The sequence below is a fragment of the Pelobates fuscus genome, chromosome 8, assembly GCF_036172605.1.
Source record: "Pelobates fuscus isolate aPelFus1 chromosome 8, aPelFus1.pri, whole genome shotgun sequence".
Classification (NCBI taxonomy): domain Eukaryota; kingdom Metazoa; phylum Chordata; class Amphibia; order Anura; family Pelobatidae; genus Pelobates; species Pelobates fuscus.
Window position 1 is genome coordinate 166,054,319 of NC_086324.1, and position 21,584 is coordinate 166,075,902.

At 42.2% G+C, this 21,584-nt stretch overlaps 1 protein-coding gene across 2 annotated transcripts in view; it reads right to left on the minus strand.

The window, feature by feature from the left end:
• The window catches only part of CLCN7 (chloride voltage-gated channel 7), a 40,230-nt gene extending 23,802 nt beyond the window's left edge, over positions 1–16,428 (minus strand). Inside the window, exons 1-11 of one of the 2 annotated variants that reach the window (XM_063430701.1) lie at positions 16,190–16,428; positions 9,442–9,513; positions 7,731–7,802; positions 7,281–7,346; positions 6,297–6,429; positions 5,646–5,755; positions 4,165–4,245; positions 3,635–3,697; positions 3,350–3,433; positions 1,890–1,983; positions 1,558–1,622 (exon numbers count right to left, since the gene is read on the minus strand). In XM_063430701.1, coding sequence (XP_063286771.1) covers positions 1,558–1,622; positions 1,890–1,983; positions 3,350–3,433; positions 3,635–3,697; positions 4,165–4,245; positions 5,646–5,755; positions 6,297–6,429; positions 7,281–7,346; positions 7,731–7,802; positions 9,442–9,513; positions 16,190–16,330 — 981 coding nt within the window. In that variant the 5' untranslated portion in view covers positions 16,331–16,428. The remainder of the gene's footprint in view (positions 1–1,557; positions 1,623–1,889; positions 1,984–3,349; positions 3,434–3,634; positions 3,698–4,164; positions 4,246–5,645; positions 5,756–6,296; positions 6,430–7,280; positions 7,347–7,730; positions 7,803–9,441; positions 9,514–16,189) is intronic. The other variant, XM_063430702.1, reaches the window with a different exon arrangement.
• Between the last annotated feature and the right edge of the window lie 5,156 nt (positions 16,429–21,584).

Sequence of the window (21,584 nt, forward strand, 5' to 3'; positions counted from 1 at the left end):
GGCATCTCTGTCACAAACGGCTTGCTTGCCTGTAAAGGGGGCATATTTTGGTAGCACTTTACTGCAGGTAACAGAGATGCTGTGTCACGTAATGAGGAGTACAAATTTCAGATCATGAGTCCCGCGATGCCAGGCGACTTGACAAGTGTGCAAAAAGCCAGTGGGTACTGTAGCAGCTCTACAATCGGCAGTCAAATGGAGCTTCCTCAGATTGTGGCATGAGACTAATAGAATAGATTTACAGCATTATAAATATTATTTATATAGCGCCAGCACATTCCGTAGCGCTGTACAATGAGAATTAAATGTAAAACATATAATAGAGGAATGGGTCGCCAAGCTAGCGCTGTGGACCAAACACAGGTCATGGATAATATAATGGTTAACGTTAAATCCTAACCCTGAGAGAAGATACACTGTGACAGAGTTAAACTAATTATTCAACCCCGTGACCAGCTACTTGCGTTATGTGTCAGAGGCTAAGGAAAATGGCGTAATAGAGAGTTCTTTGTTAATGCCTGGAAACATGACTGGGTTCAGCAACTGAGCAAGTCCTGGAGCCATAAAGATGAAGTACCCACATGGCAGCTCCCTAGAGGGGGTATTTAAACCGACAATGGGACAGCAGTGTTTGCAACAGGCAGGGCAATCTGAGGTAAACCTCGTTAGCTTTAAAGTGGATACACATCAGGTCAGCCTTGTGAACCGCCAGATGGGTTATCCCCCGGCACAGAACACAGAAGCAGCGCTGGAATTCGTCGGAAAAGTAAAGAGAGAGATATATGCATGCGGTTTAATTTTCGTAGAATTTGGAAAGAACATGTCAACATGTTCAGTGTCTACAAAAGTAGCTTTGTTTGTACAGGAAAACCAAATTAAAATGCCAAGAGCCTTCGAGCTTTCAGGGTATCAGTAAAAGAGCCAAAGTGATGGAAAGGTTTTGTGGTTTTGCCTGCTTATGGGAGTTGCATTGGGGAGATCACCTAGTTTTGTTGTTCCCACGACGCTCAGACTCTGTGACTAGGGTTATACTCAGATTGGCTTATTCCATCTTCCAATCAGAATAATCCTTCCAGCACACATTTTTTATTTGTGCATGTCCCTTTAACTCGTAGTACCGGCTATCTCTAAAAGGCAGAGTAACTTGGCCCTTACCAGCACCTTTAATATTATGTTCAATTATCCCTATATTTAAAAATATATATTTGTGAGCTGTGTAAAATACATTGTATTCTTAGCTTCCTGTCAATCATGGTTAGAAGCCTGGTAGTCAGTATTGAGAAAGCATGTTGTCAATAGGCGTCTATTTTGTCTCTTATTTGCAATGTTTGCCCTGGCTGTGCCTTGTCTGGATTGTGACAGAATCTGCTAAATCTGTAATCAAATTAAATGAAAACTGAGCAACTCTTTATTTTTAAGGTTTTTGGTGAAAATCTCACAGAAGTATTTAAAAAGCCTAAAAGCGTTTAGCGCACACTAACATGGCGTGATATACCCATTGGTTAATTTCCAGAATCTCATGCTCGATTTAGATATACAGCAGCTAAACACACTTACTATTCTCCATGTCAGAAGCTGATTCCAAAAAGAAGCACCTTCCTCCAAACTGAAAAGAACGCCACCTACAAACAGCAAAAATCAGAGAAGGGCATTCAAAAGAAAATAGGACAATACAAGGAACGGTCATGTCAAACCACGAACGACTGAAATTAAATCCCACAAGCAAAAGCCCAATGCCAGCCTGACCGTAAAATTAAGGACAACAGCAATATGAAACTATATCAGATAACATTTTTAATACAGTCACTGAGCCAGGGCATGGGGGGATATTTCACATATACTTTGCAACGATCAGGGAAACACAAATGTATTCAAATGTTTTTACTGACCAACTGGAGCCCCGAACGCTGCAGACACACCAGCTGCAGCTCCCGCAGACACAAAATCTCTTTTTTCGGTGTCTCTGCGAAAGTATTCAAAGATCTGTACGGAAAAAAAAAAAGAGGAAGTGAAATGGAGATGAACTTTATTCTGAGAATTAAAAAAAGGTATGTTTCTAAGAAAGCTGTCTGCATTGTTCCTCATACAAGGTCACTGTAAGGAGGGAGATGTAGAGAAGTGCTGATATGTGTGTCCTATCTGTGAACTCCCAGTTTCGGGACCAGAGCTTGGCATGACCGACAGGGCATCACAAGCTTTGCCAGCGTGCTGCCAAGGATGACCTGGACTTTGTGTTGGAGCATGGCAGGACTTTGAGAAGTGTCTCTTAATGTGCCCTGCAGGACTTTACTCCAGAGTTCAATAGTTGTGTCCTGAAGAGAGCAGCTGAACTTGGCAGAACCCAGCAAAGTTAAATATCTTCCCAGAGAATCTGTAGAAGTTCAGTTGTACTTTAAAATGAACCTCAATGGGACCATGCAGAGTTCAATAAATTACCAGCGTGCCCTGCAGGGTTTGGCAGGCATTCACAATGGAACTTGACAGAACTCAGCAGGTACGCCAGCATGCCCTACACAGTTCAGCCAGCGTGCCCTTGACAGGAGATTTAAGTTTCATCATGTTACAGTAATATTAATGGTTCCTAATTTTATTACTTAATTATGACCTATGTGGTGTGCAATCTTTTAGGTGGGGGAGTTTATGGAAGCAAATAACCCAAAAATATATATGTATATATAAATCATTTAAAATGATTTTTGATATGTATAAAGTAAACATTCCTTATATCCCACAGACAATAGCACGGCATAAAGACACTGAAGGTGGGCAATGCTTCTAGGAATTGGCATATCTCAGCAATCGTTGCACATGTGTCATGTATGTTTGCAAGCAATGTCTGATTGGACAAGTCACCTGGCTGCAGTGACAAAACTGTTCTGTGCTGGAACAGGCAAGTTTTATAGATTTAAATTTTTATTTTTTTAAACTACCCTTGGTGAGTGTGCCATGGACCCTCTAGATTGGCAGTGTCAATTAACATTTAGTCCTGTCTAGCAGCATTACACCTGAAATTTGAAGGCAGATATGCATGTATATTTATTAAAGTTTTTATTAGAGTGTTCTTTAAGAGCAAATGTAATCGCAATTCTACTCACAGCACGGCCCTTTTTAATACACTGATCATGCACAAACAGCTTCACAACATTGCAACTCACAGCTGTAGTTAAACAGAAGTATTTATTTCTTTATTCTGCAAACCATGCAGATTTTCTAACAGAGGGGATTAAAGGTCTAGCAATTAACCCCACATGTGCCACAGTGAAGATCAGCACTATAAAAGATGTGTAGTGCAGCTGTAAACTCAGACCAAAGTCTACAGTCTGAGTGATTGTGTGTGTATTGGACTGACCTTAAAGTCTCTCTTCAGAGAGGTCGACCTTCCCTGAGAAATACCAGCTGCAACAACAGCCCCGGAGTGAATCATTGGACCTTCCTGAATTAGGGGAAAGCAGAAGTATTCAGACAATCACCATACAGAGTCAAACCACTTAAGTAGAACAATATTGCTGGAGGTTAGAGATTACTGAGGGAGAGTCTTAATGACCCCCCCCCCCCCCCCCTCCCATTGTGGGTGAAAGGTCACTGAAATGTAATGGGGGTAAATAAAGGAGAACGTAAACACGACATAGCTCACCTTTCCAACTGCAAGTCCTCCTGCTACAGAGAATATGACTCCACAAACCTTTACCACCAATGTCTGGACAGGGGAAGAAAGGAGAAACATTTCATGGAGATGTAAATGGGTACATACCACTAACAGACCCAGTGAGAGTGGGCCATTTATCAATATGAACTAAATTGTAAGCTCACTTGCCAAGCTCTCAGGAGTCTCTCAACATGGGTGAAGTACTACACAAATTAGATTGCAATCTCCTAAGCAGAGAACCAAGCAATTTGTGCCGACGTTCCTATATATTGTACACCATGCTAAAAAGCGTACAGTGATACAGAACTTGTTGGTGCTTTATAAATAATCATAATAAACACACACTCTAGTTCTGAATTTGGAAATCTCAGCTTTTATTTTAGAGTAGAAGAAGCAGGAGTACATACAATTGGCAGACAATATTTGTTTTAACTAAATGGATTTACATATTCTAAAACAACCACAGCTTTTCTTTGTCGGTGATCCTGTGAACACAGGTAAAATGTCATCATCTGTACCTTGAGTCTGACAACATGGGGAATCTTGACGCCGTTCAGAAAACATTTAATCTGGGGGATGCCGCTGCCAGCAGCTACCGGCTGCAAAAACAAAACAGACCGATAAGCAATAGAGAATACAGGTTCCTTCAATTATTCACTAAACTTTGAGTGGCTGAAATTTGCTACAAAGTCGTAAAATCTATGATAAAAAATAAATAAAATCTTGAAAAAAGGAGCATTAGATATTATTGCCATTTTCTCATTTTGGCTCATATTTCCCATTTTAATTGGCAACTTACTGGAATTCATGATTTAATGAATGCATCCAACTGTGACCATAACAATACTGGGAGTTTGTTTTTGGGGAAACGAGTTGGGCAAGACTTGTGCAGGTCTAGTCTCCGTCTACGCGAAATATCTGCCATGCAAATGGATTAACTCAGTCGTACAAATTGACCCAACAGATTCCAGAATAAAGACAGCTTAAATGCAGGACAGGAGCATCGCTAGGAGAGGCATTAGATCCCGAGGGTGTAAAGAGGCTTCTGCTTTAATTACAGCTCAGACAGATCAAAGTATCTGCTTTAAAGGACCACTCTAATGCCAGGAAAACATACTCGTTTTCCTGGCACTAGAGTGCCCTGAGGGTGCCCCCACCCTCAGGGACCCCGTCCCGCCCGACTATGGAAAGGGGAAAGTCTTTAAAACTTACCTTTTTCCAGCGGTGGGCGGAGAGCTCTCCTCCTCCGATCCTCCTCTTCTCCTCCCCGTTGGCTGAATGCGCACGCGCGGCAAGAGCTGCGCGCGCATTCAGCCGGTCACATAGGAAAGCATTCATAATGCTTTCCTATGGACGCTTGCGTGCTCTCACTGTGATTTTCACAGTGAGAATCACGCAAGCGCCTCTAGCGGCTGTCAGTGAGACAGCCACTAGAGGAAATAGGGGAAGGCTTAACCCATTCACAAACATAGCAGTTTCTCTTTCATTAAGCTGAAGTGGTCTGGGTGCCTAGAGTGGTCCTTTAACTTCACAAATAACATTGTGGTTTCGTGTGTGTATCTTACAGGAGTTACACAACATGCAACATGCACTCATCAAGCACAAATCGTAATATTAACCTGTGCCTTCTGTTACTTTAATAAAGAGATCATTACAGTGTTACAATGTCCTGAGTAACTATTTTAACCCTTCCCCCTTTTGAAATTTCAGCTGGAATTAAAATTATTTTTTTTAACTGAGATTTTTACCATTTGATTTACCGTAAGCTAAATGCCTAATATGAAGGAAGAAAGTATTTTTTTTATTGTGTCAGGAAAACTTTAGACACCTGGATTTATACATGACAAAGGTGCTACTTTTAAATGAAAGTATTTCATGAAAGTATTTTTTTATTGTGTCAGGAAAACTTTAGACACCTGGATTTATACATGACAAAGGTTCTACTTTTAAATGAAACCATTCCCTTCCACCGATATACACAACCCAGGAAGACACTCACTTCTATGAAGGCGACTATGAGAGAGCCCACCATGACAAAGGCAGCGTTTAGTGTCGCCCAGAGGAGCAGCGAGAACGATAACCCTCCTTTCTCTGTGAATTTGTCGATATCTTAACACACTTGTTAAAAAAAATGACGGTGAAGACGACAAAAATTCAAAGACAAAAATAAAACCATGACACATAACACTGGCTAATTGTGGTTCACATGACGGAGAATGACAGCATCTGAACAAATAATATACAGTAATCATGGGTTTTACGCTCTTCTGTGGGGCCCCTCCTTTCAATGGGTTAAATGAACTATAATGGGCACTTGATGTGTGGCAAAGGTTCGTGGGAGTTGTAGTTTGCCAACAGCTGAAGTTATCTGAATATCCACCCCAGATGACAAGTAATAAAAGCTATAACTTCTGTTTTTTGTTTTTACTATGTAGTACTGAAAATAGATTGGTTTTCCCTACAATCAAACATTCAACAAACTATCTTCACTTGGGCTAAACAGGTACTTTTTATCTGAAAAACAAACATTTATAATCAGCCATTTGCTGCTGATATTGGGTCTTTCAGCATAGCTGGGAATGGGGGGGGTGGAGGGACAGCTCGGAGTGTGAGTACTGCTCCGCGCGGACCACTGTTGGTAAGAGGATACTGTCTTTGATCACTTTGTATTTCACACCAGCCAATTGTTCAACCATGATGTCTATAAAGCAGGCAATGAGTCCAGTTAAGATACCAATCATGCCGCATATCACCCATCGCGTGATCTCCACCGTCCGAAATGCCTGAAACACAAAAATAGATTTAAAAAAAAAAAAAAATTACAAAATAAAGTTAAAAGGATTATGATGAGCGGGACTCTAATCTACAGATTGATACAGCACACAGAGTAAGCCCTGTTTATCACATTCACACAAATTAAGATAATACAGTTACACCACAAATTAGGTCCATTGATTAGTGCAGCATATAGAAGGGAGCATCCTGTGAGGACTGCATTGATTTATCTTAAAGAGACATGCAACACTTTAAATGTATTCACTTAAACAAGCAAACATTTATACATTTAACGGATAAGCCATTTTCCATTATCTTACTGGCAGCAAAGCATGCTGGGAGAGCCCTCAATTTATTTTTTCTCTCTAAACAGCTATTTTAAATCATTTGGACCAAACTGGAGAAGCTGCAGCAAAAGACTGTGCACCATAACCACTCCTTTACGCAGTAGTGGTTACAGTGCTTTGTGTGCCTGTCTAAGTTCTGGCTACGGTTAATCCCAACCTCCTACACCTACTGGGCACTGACTCAGGTATACATACAAAAATCACGGTAAACTGTGCCAATTATCAAAACACCTTTTCATTAATATCTTCAGGAGACGGAATGAAAAGGCCAGAACGGGCCATCAATATCTAGAATTTCTGGTCAGCAATCATGTTTTAAAGATTTCAATACTGCAGAATAAATAAATAATATATTAACAAAACAACAAAACTAATATCGGTAAAGATAAACCGTGAGTGCTAATCCAACAACTACAGAGCTAAAGAATTAGTGGCTTCCCACCAGATTAGGTTTTTGGAAAGTAAGGGATACAAATAAAAAAATTTGGATAGGTGGTAAAAGGACAACTTACCGTATGATTTATTCTACGTTCTTCTTCCAGAAACAACAGGTTTTCACTGTTGTCGTAATCCAAACTCTGTAGAAATGGCAGATCAGAATAGGATTATTACTTTGCACACTTTATATGAGCCTGTCAGACAACTTTATAAACATAACAGAAACTCCAACATCTACAAACGTTTCATTCGATGTGCTTAAAACGCATTCCCTGCCAGCCTTGGCAGAACGTTCTAAATACAGGAAATTTAGTCCAGTTAGTGATGGAGCACTGGGGTCCAAGGTTTAAAACGGTTTCAAAATGGTTTGATGCTTAACAGTGATATAGAGCCAATGGACTTCTAGCACCATCCCCTTTTAAATGTGCTGTGGTGATTATGGGGGTCTTAACATATATTTAAAAACACATGCATAACTGTTTAAATGCATTTTTTTTTATTAAAAATAACCACATTTTTCATACCTCATACTTGAGGGATAATAGATTCTCTGTGTGTGTTACATCTTTGTCCAGCTTAGAAGTAAGTTCGGTTTCCTGCAGTAAAGAGAAAAACTGGTTATCAAAAGGGTAGAAAGACAGTGGATGCCATCTAAGCTGGTTAGACTGAGAACACAATGGATGCCATCTAAGTGGGTAAGACTGAGAACAGAATGGATGCCATCTAAGTTGGTTAGACAGAGAACGCAATGGATGCCACCCAAGCTGGTTAGACTGAGAACACAATGGATGCCACCCAAGCTGGTTAGACTGAGAACACAATGGATGCCACCCAAGCTGGTTAGACTGAGAACACAATGGATGCCACCCAAGCTGGTTAGACTGAGAACACAATGGATGCCACCCAAGCTGGTTAGACTGAGAACACAATGGATGCCACCCAAGCTGGTTAGACTGAGAACACAAGGGATGCCACCCAAGCTGGTTAGACTGAGAACACAATGGATGCCACCCAAGCTGGTTAGACTGAGAACACAATGGATGCCACCCAAGCGGGTTAGACTGAGAACACAATGGATGCCACCCAAGCGGGTTACACTGAGAACACAATGGATGCCACCCAAGCGGGTAAGACTGAACACAATGGATGCCACCCAAGCGGGTTAGACTGAGAACACAATGGATGCCACCCAAGCGGGTTAGACTGAGAACACAATGGATGCCATCTAAGCGGGTTAGACTGAGAACACAATGGATGCCATCTAAGCGGGTTAGACTGAGAACAGAATGGATGCCATCTAATTTGGTAAGACTGAGAACAGAATGGATGCCATCCAAGTTCGGTCGACAGAACACAATGGATGCCATCTAATTTGGAAAGACTGAGAACACAATGGATGCCATCCAAGTTGGTTAGACAGAACACAATGGATGTCATCCAAGTTGGTTAGACAGAACACAATGGATGTCATCCAAGTTGGTTAGACAGAACACAATGGATGTCATCCAAGTTGGTTAGACTGAGAACACAATGGATGCCACCCAAGCTGGTTAGACTGAGAACACAATGAGCGCCATCTAGGCTGGTTAGACTGAGAACACAATGAGCGCCATCTAGGCTGGTTAGACTGAGAACACAATGGATGCCACCCAAGTTGGTTAGGCTGAGAACACAGTGGATGCCATCCAAGCTTTATAGCGGATAAACATGGCGGATGTCGCCTATACAGCTGAGAGGGTAAACTCAGTGACTGTCTTCTAACCAGGTTAGAGGATAAATATGGTGGACCTAATCTAAGCAATGTGTTACAGTTTATTCACAGCATATTTTTTTTATAGGTATTATAGGTAAGTAACCTCTGTACTTTACAGGTACTGGGGAAAATAAGGGCCAATACACCCGCCAACACACCAGAGATATAAACTAATGTATTTATTTGTAAGTCTGGCGTGTTCTCCCATAACTTTCACAGTGACATCTTAGATACTGCAGAATGATAAAAAAAAAGGTTCACAAAGAAGTCGTTTGACTGGGACATGTGACCAGACAAGTGGCGATGGTTGTTCACAAATCAGTAGCAACATGATCCGCTCAGAAGCATTATGAACTGTTAATGATTGTAACATGCAAAACACTGTAATCAAAATAGGACATTCAATGTTTTAATAAATGGACGGCTATGAGATTTGTGTGAATAACAGGAAAGGCAGAGAGACAGGTTATCTGCAAACTCACCACTTCATTATTCTCATCGCCAAGATCCACCGTGCTCAGCTGGCCAGTTTGAAAAAAGCTTTGGCTGGAGTACTATGGAAAAACAAATGGTGAAGGACTCTATAAAGTGTGACAATGGCAGCCGGACGGCTCGATAGAAAGTAACCATGCATGTATCACCAACCTCTGGCAATACACAAGGCTACTGATAACATGTTAACCTTGATACTTCCAAACCCAGCATCTCCCTCATTTAACCCCAAACACACACATTGACCTAATGGGAATAAAACAAAAATATAAAGTTACTAGATGTGGGAGATGCCATGGTTTCCGTGGCAACAGAGCTGACAGACAGTTTGAACACAGACACATCGCTAGATATATATAGAACATGTGTTTTGTGACCACACTGCCTCCCCCCCAACACATACACACAATGCATTCTGGGAGGAGATTGGGTCTGTGCTTCTGAGTGACCATTATTTACAAATACCAACATATTCTGCAGCGCTGTACAAGTGCACAAGACAAGTCACTGCAACAAGACAAGTTTGCCCTACAGAAACAAGAGGGTTGTTGATGGCTGTGCATGACTTTCAAATTTCTTCCTTTCCAGTTCCACATATTTGGTGTATTTTCGTAGAATATTTATAATCTGGTTTTGAATTTCCAGTTTCGCTAGATGCATTGTACCATCATGCAGAACATTCAGCACGAGGTAATGCTAGTGACACTGTTACTTCCTCTACTAAAACACTTTGCAAAACAAGTTCCTTGATTGACTTACAATAATTCTAAGCTATCGCTGCCCAGCACTCAGGGCTTAACCACTGTTAGAGGAAGAATGCAAGAAAGCTATGCAAATAATGTCAGTGATGCTCCAAACAGGTCAACAATTGTGGTTTTTGGGCAATCTAAAAGAATCTATAAAAAATATATATATATATTTTTATCGAAACAAACATACAGCTACGTACATCCTAAAAACTCAAAATCATTGCATTTTGGTTTTATGAAGACAATATTCTAGATGAACTCTTAGGTAGTATCACCGTCTCCCATTCCCCAATATCTCTTCCATAAATGGACACTTAAGCTTAGCTCAGTGTAGTGGTTATGGTTGCAAGGGTTTCAGGGCCCCGTCCTTTGTTTGTCAAACATGAGATAGATCGACAAAAACCGAGGGCTCTCACTGCCAACCAAAGACCAATCTCTACATCTTCTAATTTGTGAGTTACACCTCTAGCCTGTCGCAGCACTCCCAGCCAATCACTGCGGGCTGGGTAGGGTGGAACTGACAAATTATGTGGAAAGTGTAAATTACATCTGAGAAAGGGAAAGTACTTTTTTTTTTATAGTTTGAAGAAAGAAATAAATGCCAACGACAACGGATAGGAAACATCAAAATTAGGACTGCTTGTTGGATAACATTAACATCTGTGATATGTGGATGGAACAATCACTGCCCTCACACTTTGCAAATTCTCTCACAAATGGGTGAAAAGTGAGAATTTCATAAGAGGTCTAGGCCACTTCCTGGGTGCCACACAAAAGGATCTCGGTATTATATTGCAACTGAATGACTCACGATAGCCATCAGTTTTTTTTGGTTTTTTTTGGTTCTTTAAAGTTCTAGCAATCTACACTTTGTTTTGTGTATTTGCATTTGAGATAAGAGTATTCAGTTCTGTCATTTTTCTAGCCAGGCAAGTAATCTATAAAAGCCATAAATGCAGAAGTACAAAGCTTTGAGGGGTGAGTTTTCACAATGCATTGGAATTTCCCAAAAGGCAGACTGCTCTGTGTACGAGCCGAGGAAAACGCGTCACAGCCCAATAGGACTTGACAGACCAATACCTGAACCTGCTGACTTGCAGCCAAGCAGAAATATCTGTCCGATCTACTAATCAAACGGGAGAACTGCCGAGATTTGATCGCTCAATTATCTTAAATACTGTAAATAAAAGCATTTAACTTCCCTTTCCTGACTCTCTAAACGGTTAGGTTGTTATAACTGCAAACAATTCCTCTAATCTTTCTGTTTATCAGTAAACACAGCCTATAACAGCACAGTTTGTATATAAAACATTCTCCATCTGAATATTCCGTAAGCCATTGAGACAAACTCTGAATTCTAAGGTCTGGAGATGGACCCAAGACAGGGGATATTTTGAAGCAGGGTTCTCCAAACTCTGGCCCACTATATGTTGCTGATCTGCATCTCCCATGATGCTCTGGTTATCCATTTATTTCAAAGAATCATGGGGAGTTGTTGTTCAGCAACATTTGGAGGGGCAGAGTTTGGAGAACCCTGTTTAACAGTAACAGGAACCACACTTCTGGTATTGTAACTCAACATCTGGACACAACAGAAATGGCCGCTGTGGTGTGTGGTGGAACTAGGGATAGGACAAGATACAATGTATAGGAGAGTATACACAATCTCTAGTTTAAAACATCACCACCTCCTACCAGATCTGCAAAATATTTGTTCCATTTTGCCATCAGTGGAGCTATTTATTAAAGTGTCAATTGCCGGAAAATCATACAATTCAAATTTTTATAGCAATAGTTAAAATTGGAAAAAGTCTCCAAGACGGCGTTTATTTCAGCATTGGCTGTTTTGGCTCAAAATGTAAAAATCCACTTTAAATTAACAACAATTCACAAATTAGAGAATAAACTGAATAAATAACTCACAAGTTAACCATGTGGCTAGGACACTGCAAGGGGAACTATATAATTCATATTGAAAACGGGCTGTTGCAATGCTGATTTTTGATTAAAAGACTACAAAAAGGACCCTTTGATTAGGCAAAACTGAATCAAAAAAACGTTAGTCTTACTTTGAAAAACACCCGAAGCAACCAAAACAATGCAGGTAATAAGGCATTTTACATGCTGCGGTAGACACACCTGCAACAAAGGTCTGGCTCTAATGGATGTGTATTAATTAAACTGATTTCCCACTCCCAAATCAAATACAAAGCTTGCATTTATTAAACCGAAAATAAACAAGTACATACGGCTACCAATTTCGTGATCCAACTGCTTTCAGGATCACTGCATCCACTAATTCTATGAAATAGCCTTAGGGGAGAAATGCATCAACGTTTTGTTTCAAGTCCCTGCAAAGCTTCCAATTCCTCTATCAAGTATAACTTTCTTAAAGAGACATTAAGCACAATAACAGCTACAGTTTATGATGGAAGTAATTCACCCATAGAACATCCCTTTTTTCTCTTAATAATCTTACAGTGCTAACAAAAGCTGACTTTGAAAGTATCAAGGATGCTTTACAGAGTTTCAGACCAAGAGGATGTAATAATCTGTAAGTACTGTTTTATAAATGTAGAATTCCTTCTGGCTACCCCATATAATGGCCACGGCTGCCACAGGAATATTCACTGTGCTACCCAAAAGTGTTTGACAACCACATAGGAGTTAAATGCCCCAACTATAGCATGATGGAAAAATCAAAATCCAGAAAACGTGACAAACGACTGGAAAAACTAGGACAGTTCTTAGAAAACGTGTTCTCGTAATCAGTCCTGAGTTAGATGACTAGCCACCATGTGATTCTGAAATCAGGAGACATTCACCACCAATTTCCCAGAGGGAAAAGATAAGCCACATTGGTTCTGTCGCCGAGTTAAAAACTTGTCTATTACAAGGGCCTCCAGACACCATAACAACTTCATTAAGATGAAGTTATTATGGTGCCCCTGAAAGCCTGAAGTTGATAAACATACAACTTATAAAATTCTATTTGCCAAGGCTAAACGTTCACTAGCCAATGGCTGGTTTCAATGCTGCCCCCAGCTCTACACTATACCGCACAGTAATAAAGATTCTATAACGCAGGCCACGCATTACATCTCATGGTACACAGTACTCCCACCAGTAGCAACGTAACACGAGAAATGTCTGGAAACAACAAGCATACATTGTGATCTTGATTTCACATTTTCTTTGGCAAACTGACAAAAGGAAGATTTAAGAACACGCTTGAGGATAGCGGTAATAAACACCATATGACCAGAAAGAATGGACATATTTCTGTATTTAGAGTGTCTAACCCTGTTACATTATTATGGCATCGGCTAGTCTGAGACACACGAGTCCAAATTATATTCCAAGCATAGAACCTCTCCTAAACGTTTTCAATGGCCACTAAGTACCTACAGCTTACAGCAATTCTGGTTTTATTATATAAATAACTTGCTAAAGCCACTTCAGGTTATTTCATTTTTTTTATTAAAAATGTCAAAAAAATTCCAACTTAAGAGTCTCTTTTTCTCTGGGCATAGATGCCCATTCAGCAGCAGGCATTCCCTCGCCCATGCCCAGTAGAATTCTGGATACTAATCAGCTGAAGTCTGAGAATTCTATATTCTAATTGGGCATTTGCTTCAGTCTTTTTAATGGTACATCTCTCTTTGTGAAGCTTGACAACATAGTAATTACAGTACAACAGGAAAGGAAAATGCTGATAATCTCCAACTTTATGTTAAGATGTTTATGAATTAAACACAGATTAGCAACTAACTGATAACCAAATTTGAAAATGTAGTCTAAAACAGCAAAGCTGTGACTAATGCTTAAATGGGAAATTATACTAAATAAGCTACCATGAAGACTCGAAAACAGAATTTAAAAAAATTAGGTTATAATAGACAATAAAAAAAAAAACCCAACCCAGTTATGATCATCATATTGCTATTTTAGTCTGAAGTTTGTATCAGTGATTAGACAAGGGGTAGGCAACCTTCGGCACTCCAGATGTTGTGGACTACATCCCCCATAATGCTCTTATCTGCAGTGCTGAAGGTTGCCTATGCCTGGATTAGACAATGAATCGGCCTAGAAAAGTCGTTTTTTTTTGTTGTTGTAAGGCTCAAGTATCATTTTCCAGAGACGGTTATATATCTGGTATATTAAAGATTACAATACTACTTCTTTATCTGAACAGACTTGCATCAAGATTGTCTCCTCACTCCATATCTTCAGCAGCTCAGTTCTAAGAATGTGATCTAGGAGATATCCTCTTATAGCTGGTCTGCACAAACAAGTCAGCACTGATTTCAACAATCACTTTAATATATTAGGAAAGATTTGGGGCAATGCATGGGGTTTGTCTATTGCACCACTAGAAGTATAAAAAAAAAAAAAAAATAAGCAAAATGTTGCAATATATAATCAAAACTGGTTCAAAATAATTCATATTCGCATCATTAAATCATTAGCATTTGGAGAGGAGAAAAAAAACTAAAAACTAAATTCAAAGCATGTGAGATGTCGCTATGGATTATTTATCACCATTCTCAAAGACTGTAACAGAAATAAGACTTCCTTTGTAGAGCCACCAGTGTATGATGTAAAAAGAACACATTACGAATTCTAAACTGCAACAGCATTTACAGAGATCGTCACAAAAATAAGAACTTTTGTGAATTGAATGGGATTCGAGTATAAGGCTTGGCTAATATGCATTAAAAGGGAATTTCACATTTAGGCCAAAACAGTAGGAAACAAATAATAACGGTCTTTGAACTGAATTTGGCCAAAATTCTGAAATTCAGTTTGAATTCCTGACAATTATCTGGTCACTTCCTGGTTTGATGGATAACATTTCCCTTACATACCTCCTATTGCAGCATTTGCTCACATTTTACCTTTTCCGTAGATTACCACTAATTATTTTCCAGCCACCTACCTCACAAGTTCCCACTAATCCGGCCTGAGGTTTTCTCTGGCTACAGAGCCTTCAGTGACTTCTCTCCAGGTCTCCCCTGCCTGCCCAGCTCCCACTCACTGTGGCCCCAGGTCCCCCCCCCCCTGCCTGTCCAGCTTACACTCACTGTGGCCCCAGGTACCCCCTTGCCTGTCCAGCTTACACTCACTGTGGCCCCAGGTCCCCCTCTGCCTGTCCAGCTTACACTCACTGTGGCCCCAGGTCCCCCCTGCCTGTCCAGCTCCCACTCACTGAGGACCTGGGGGTTCCACTCACTGAGGACCTGGGGGAGGGGGTCCCACTCACTGAGGACCTGGGGGAGGGGGTCCCACTCACTGAGGACCTGGGGGAGGGGGTCCCACTCACTGAGGACCTGGGGGAGGGGGTCCCACTCACTGAGGACCTGGGGGAGGGGGTCCCACTCACTGAGGACCTGGGGGAGGGGGTCCCACTCACTGAGGACCTGGGGGAGGGGGTCCCACTCACTGAGGACCTGGAGGGGGGGTCCCACTCACTGAGGACCTGGAGGGGGGGTCCCACTCACTGAGGACCTGGAGGGGGGGTCCCACTCACTGAGGACCTGGAGGGGGGGTCCCACTCACTGAGGACCTGGAGGGGGGGGGCACTCACTGAGGACCTGGAAGGGGGGGAGAACTCTCTGAGGACCTGGGGGGGGGGGGGGGGGCACTCACTAAGGACCTGGGGGGGGGGGGTCCCACTCACTAAGGACCTGGGGGGGGGGGGGGGAGTCCCACTCACTAAGGACCTGGGGGGGGGGGGGGGGGAGTCCCACTCACTAAGGACCTGGGAGGGGGGGGGGGGAGTCCCACTCACTAAGGACCTGGGAGGGGGGGGGGGGGAGTCCCACTCACTAAGGACCTGGGGGGGGGGGGGAGTCCCACTCACTAAGGACCTGGGGGGGGGGGGGTCCCACTCACTAAGGACCTGGGGGGGGGGGTCCCACTCACTAAGGACCTGGGGGGGAGGGGGGTCCCACTCACTGAGGACCTGGGGGTCTGTCAGCTCTCTCACCCTGCCATGCTGCGCTCCGCCTGTGTTGGTGCCATTCAGCAGCGGGGTGCTCTCCCCCTCCTCCTCCTCCGGCGGCTGTTGTTGATGATGATGTGGATGCTCCCGGCCTGACCAGGACACTCTTTTGGACACGTCCGCCATGTCCGTGCTGTCTGAGTGCCGGAGCGCTGGCTGAGGGAAGCTCACGGTTCCACTCGCTCTCTCTATCTCCCTCAGAGAACTGACTGTCTGGTCACGTGATCCACGCACAGACAGCGCTCAGAGCGTCACGTGATCCAGGGTTAGCATCTGCGACGGCGGCCGGCGGGGCTCACACTGAGCGCAGAGCATGCCGGGACCTGTAGTTCTTTGCCTGATATTAACAGGTCAGAGCTCTCTAGCTAGTATCAGTGATACAGTGACATAAAATAAATGGATGCAAAGTGTCAGACAGTATAGTGAAACAAAGCTGTTCCGTGTCTGAATGCAGAGGGAGGAGATACTGAATGTTTGGATGCATTTTAGGCAGCCATGACCCAGGAAGGATCTCTAACAGCCATCTGAGGAGTGGCCAGTGAAGTTATCCCTAGGCTGTAATGTAAACACTGCATTTTCTCTGAAAAGACAATGTTTACATCAAAAAGCCTGAAGGGAATGATTCTACTCACCAGAACAAATTCAATAAGCTGTAGTTGTTCTGGTGACCATAGTGTCCCTTTAAGCTCTTTTCCATGTCACAGTCTGTATTCTAGTGACTGTATATTAAAGATTCAGCAATTGACATCACAATCCAGTTCAGTCCCGGCACTGCAGGGCACACATTGCGCTGGAGAAGGAGATAGCAAGCATTCTGTGTCAGGATACAGATAAATACAGGATTGTGAATTTCCACATTTACTTTTATTTTTTGGATTTCACAAATCTATATTTATTAACGATAGCGGATAAGTAAATGTGCCACCTCTGTCCCACTTCTTCCATCCTAAAATACTTCCTTCTTGACGGTTTCTGTATTTGTGTACAGCTTCCCACCCTTTCTGTTCATCCCTCCGTAGCTGTAGTGTCCAATAACAATAATTTTCACGTCTCCAGGAAACTCAGCAAAACTTTTGTTTTTAATCTTTAGTTCGGTTAACAGCTCTCATAACCAAGAAACCCCATCTGAGAGCAGAACTGAGGCTGTGCACAGAGAGCTGTGAAATCTGTGTATCGGACCTCCCTTATTACACGTTACCCTTTGCAGTGCCTGGTTAAACATACCCAACAGTGCAGTCTCTATAGACCAGGCAAAGGCAACCTTCATGACTACAGATGTTTTGGACTACACTTCCCATGATGCTTTGCCAGCATTATAGGTGTAAGATCATTATGGGGGATGTAGTTCACAATATCTGGAGTGCCGAAGGTTGCCTATCCCTGCTATAGACTATAATGAGAGGCTACTGATTGGCCAAGTTACTTCCTGGAGAAGGCAAAGCACAAGGCTGATAAAGTAATGTGTGGACATAAGCACAAATTTCAGGAACTTTAAAAGTGACAAAAAAAAATTATGTTGCTTTTTTTTCTTTTGCATATTTTTTGATGCATCAAAAAATTTAAAAAAGGAGGACGGGGCCTGACCATCATGGCACTTGGACACACATCCAAGGAGTTCCTAGAACATTAATGAATAATCTTATCTGACAATAACTTGGGCTCTTAAGCCTGGGCAGGCACCATCACCTACCACTCCTTGCTGACTGGCCTCGGCACACTTCCCGCGATCATTACAAGCAACAAGTTGCCGCTTCTAGGACCTGTCTGAGACTGTGAAAAGGAAGAGGCGGACGATCTACTGACCCGCATTGGCAGGAAACCGCTACATGCAACTTGAGCCCAGCAACCCCCCCCTATGAACCGGCCGGGGTGATCCCAGTCCACACCCTGGAGGTTCCCCTGACCTGAAGGAGTTCGATGGCAAACCTGCAGGCTTCGATACTTCTAACAGCGAGGCCCACTAAATGGCAGCCTGATAGATCCAGTCAGATATAGTGGGCCTCAAGGGCCTAAAGTTGGATTACGGGCCTGGGGACCTTGTGTTCTACTATTATTTACACTTTCCACGCCTAGCATATCTCTATGTTTTTAATCTTATCTTCAGCAAATCAGTTAGACATGCATGCATAGCTAAATATATTTTTTCTTTCTCTAAAAATGTGCAGTATTCTCACAATGCGGACCTTTTTGTTATGTGTTATATCTTGTACCCGCAATGCTGTTGGGGCATTGCAGGCTAATCTGTCATATTTTCATGTACAACAAAAATAAAGATTTTTTTTTTTTATTTTTTTTTAAAGAAGAACAGTTAGTTCCTTTCTGTAGTGCCCTTTTAATTACATCCTGGACAACCTCAAAGGAACTACTATAATAATAAAAAGAAGCGGAACAACCCTAACCCTCTGCTCATGTTGTGGTAAACGTATAAAATACAGAGTAAAAATAGGATGTGGAGTGAATGTTGGCATAAGTAAATGTATCTAGACATGCAACACTTCATGTTGACTAGAAGCACATGCAAATTCTACCCCCTATGTGTCTCATACCCCCGCCAGCCACTCCATGTGTCTCATTCCCCCTACCCTCCCCTCTACACATCTCAACTCTCTCTGCAAGCCCCTCCACACGTCTCTTTTTCCCCCCAGTCCCTCCATGTTTATCACCCACTCCCTAGCCCCCCATATGTCTCTCCCACCCCCATACATTTGTGACAGACACATACACACGCACTGACAGACACAAACCCACGCACACACTGACAGACACACATGCACTGACTGACAGACACTCACACGGACAGACAGTCAGACTGTCGCAGGGGTCAGCAGGGCAGCCGGGCCTCCTGGAGTGACGCGCCCAGTCGCAGATGCGATCCCTGCGACCGTTGTTGCTCTGCCGCTGTATGTAATATGTTCAGTAAAACGTGGTGGTCTGATAACCTTGGCCCTGCCTTATCACTCTTTTATAAAGTAATAATAAGATATGTGACAAGAACAATTATAGATAAAAAGAACCTCATCAGGTATGCTGCATTCTCACAGTAATTAGGGACCTGCACTGTGAACCTATACAATCCAAAATGACTTTGAAAAAAAATAGCAATGCAGCAACACCGTCTTCTTAATCATAACAATGTTTATGCCACCGTCAGCATGGGGCCAGTGATGATAGTGGAATAAGTGTCACAGTAAGTCGATTTTACGTTTTATTATTATTATAAGCCAGCTTCATAGCTTCATATCAGATCTATAACACTTTCTGACTTTACCCATATCGTGTCAATGTTTTTAAAGTAATCACAATGGAAAAATGTCACAACCTTATCCTGTAGGTAACGTCGCCAACGATAGAAAATGTGTTACCAAGTGTTGTGGAAAGTAGTGGATTATTATAGCTACCTGCAGTCTTGCATTTAGTGGGACAGTCCTGAATTCTGTCAAGTCCCAGTTTTGCTCTCAGGCGTTCTATGACTAGGTGCTTTCAGGACATTCAGCCTATCGGCAGAGCACTGCTGAAGCACTCTATGAATGGATGCCCTGAGTGATTTGCCTGCGCAGCTGTCAGTCAGATTGGCATTCATTAATGCCATTCCCCCTTTTCAGACAGGACTGCCCTCTTACAAGGGCACCAAGTTACATTTTATGTATCACTTTTAGGGTTAAATTCTGATTCTGAATTGCCCCTTAGCAGCAAACATGAGGCATTCTCGGAAATTAACCACAAATGCTCCTTTTAGGAGGCCAATATTATACCACCCAAGTGTCCCTATTGAGGTAGAATCGTCCCTATTTTCAGACAAAATCCCTCTCTCCCTCTTTTCTTTCCTAAGGTCTATCTTTTCTAGGAGCTCCATACTGTTGGGTGTGTCTGAGTGTATAACAGAGCTCCACAGCAATAATACTCCCAGTAATGTGTCTGATTGTATAACAGAGCTCCACAGCAATAATACTCCCAGTAATGTGTCTGAGTGTATAACAGAGCTCCACAGCAATAATACTTCCAGTAATGTGTCTGAGTGTATAACAGAGCTCCACAGCAATAATACTCCCAGTAATGTGTCTGAGTGTATAACAGAGCTCCACAGCAATAATACTCCCAGTAATGTGTCTGAGTGTATAACAGAGCTCCACAGCAATAATACTCCCAGTAATGTGTCTGAGTGTATAACAGAGCTCCGCAGCAATAATACTCCCAGTAATGTGTCTGAGTGTATAACAGAGCTCCACAGCAATAATACTCCCAGTAATGTGTCTGATTGTATAACAGAGCTCCACAGCAATAATACTCCCAGTAATGTGTCTGAGTGTATAACAGAGCTCCACAGCAATAATACTTCCAGTAATGTGTCTGAGTGTATAACAGAGCTCCACAGCAATAATACTCCCAGTAATGTGTCTGAGTGTATAACAGAGCTCCACAGCAATAATACTCCCAGTAATGTGTCTGGGTGTATCACAGAGCTCCATAATATTAAACAGCAATGTACAGTGTGTATGAGTGTATCACAGAGCTCCATAGAATTAAAACTCACAGTGATGTGCAGTGTGTATGAGTGTATCACAGAGCTCCTCAGTATTAAAACTCAATGTTATATATGGATTTATTTCAGAGCTCCAAAGCAATTAAAATGTCAAATATTTACATGGTTTATCTGTTTATCAGTTTATTAGTTTATTTTCGAATTTCCATCACATCCATTACAGTCCACCAAGTCCATACATCATGTCACATCCATTACAGACTACCTCAGTAACAAGTCCATACTCATCACAGCTCCCTTGTACATTACAGCCCTCCATCCATCATAACAAACCCATGTGTCTTATACCACCACGTGTCGGTATTACTGCCCAATGACCATCTTGTGTAAGCCCACATATGAACTAGGTGGACCTTGTGACATTAGGGTAGGGGTAGACAACTTTCCGCACTACAGATGTTGTGGACTACATCTCCCTGATGCTTTGCCAGCATTATGTCTGTAAGAGCATTATGAGGGATGTAGTCCACAACAACTGGGTTCCTATTCCTGCATTAGGGTAATTGATGGAGTTGTCCTGATTGTAAAATGCAACTACAGCGATTCAGATGTTCTCCTGCGCTATCAGCACAGCTCCATCAAGTTGTCCTCATGCTTCCATGTCCACCTGTAAACTGCTAAACATTTAGAGGGGCAGGGCTGGACTCAGAAGACACAGAAGCCTCCTGTAGCTAACCCTTATTCGTCTCAAATCAGCAGCCAACACAATGTCACAACTATGTTTGAAATAATAAGGGATTTGCCTAACTCTAATCCCCCAAGGCTTAAAGATTTGTTTTTCCATATATTTAAAGTCATTTTCTGTTTTCCATTAAGCATTTATTTTATTGTTTTTTTGTT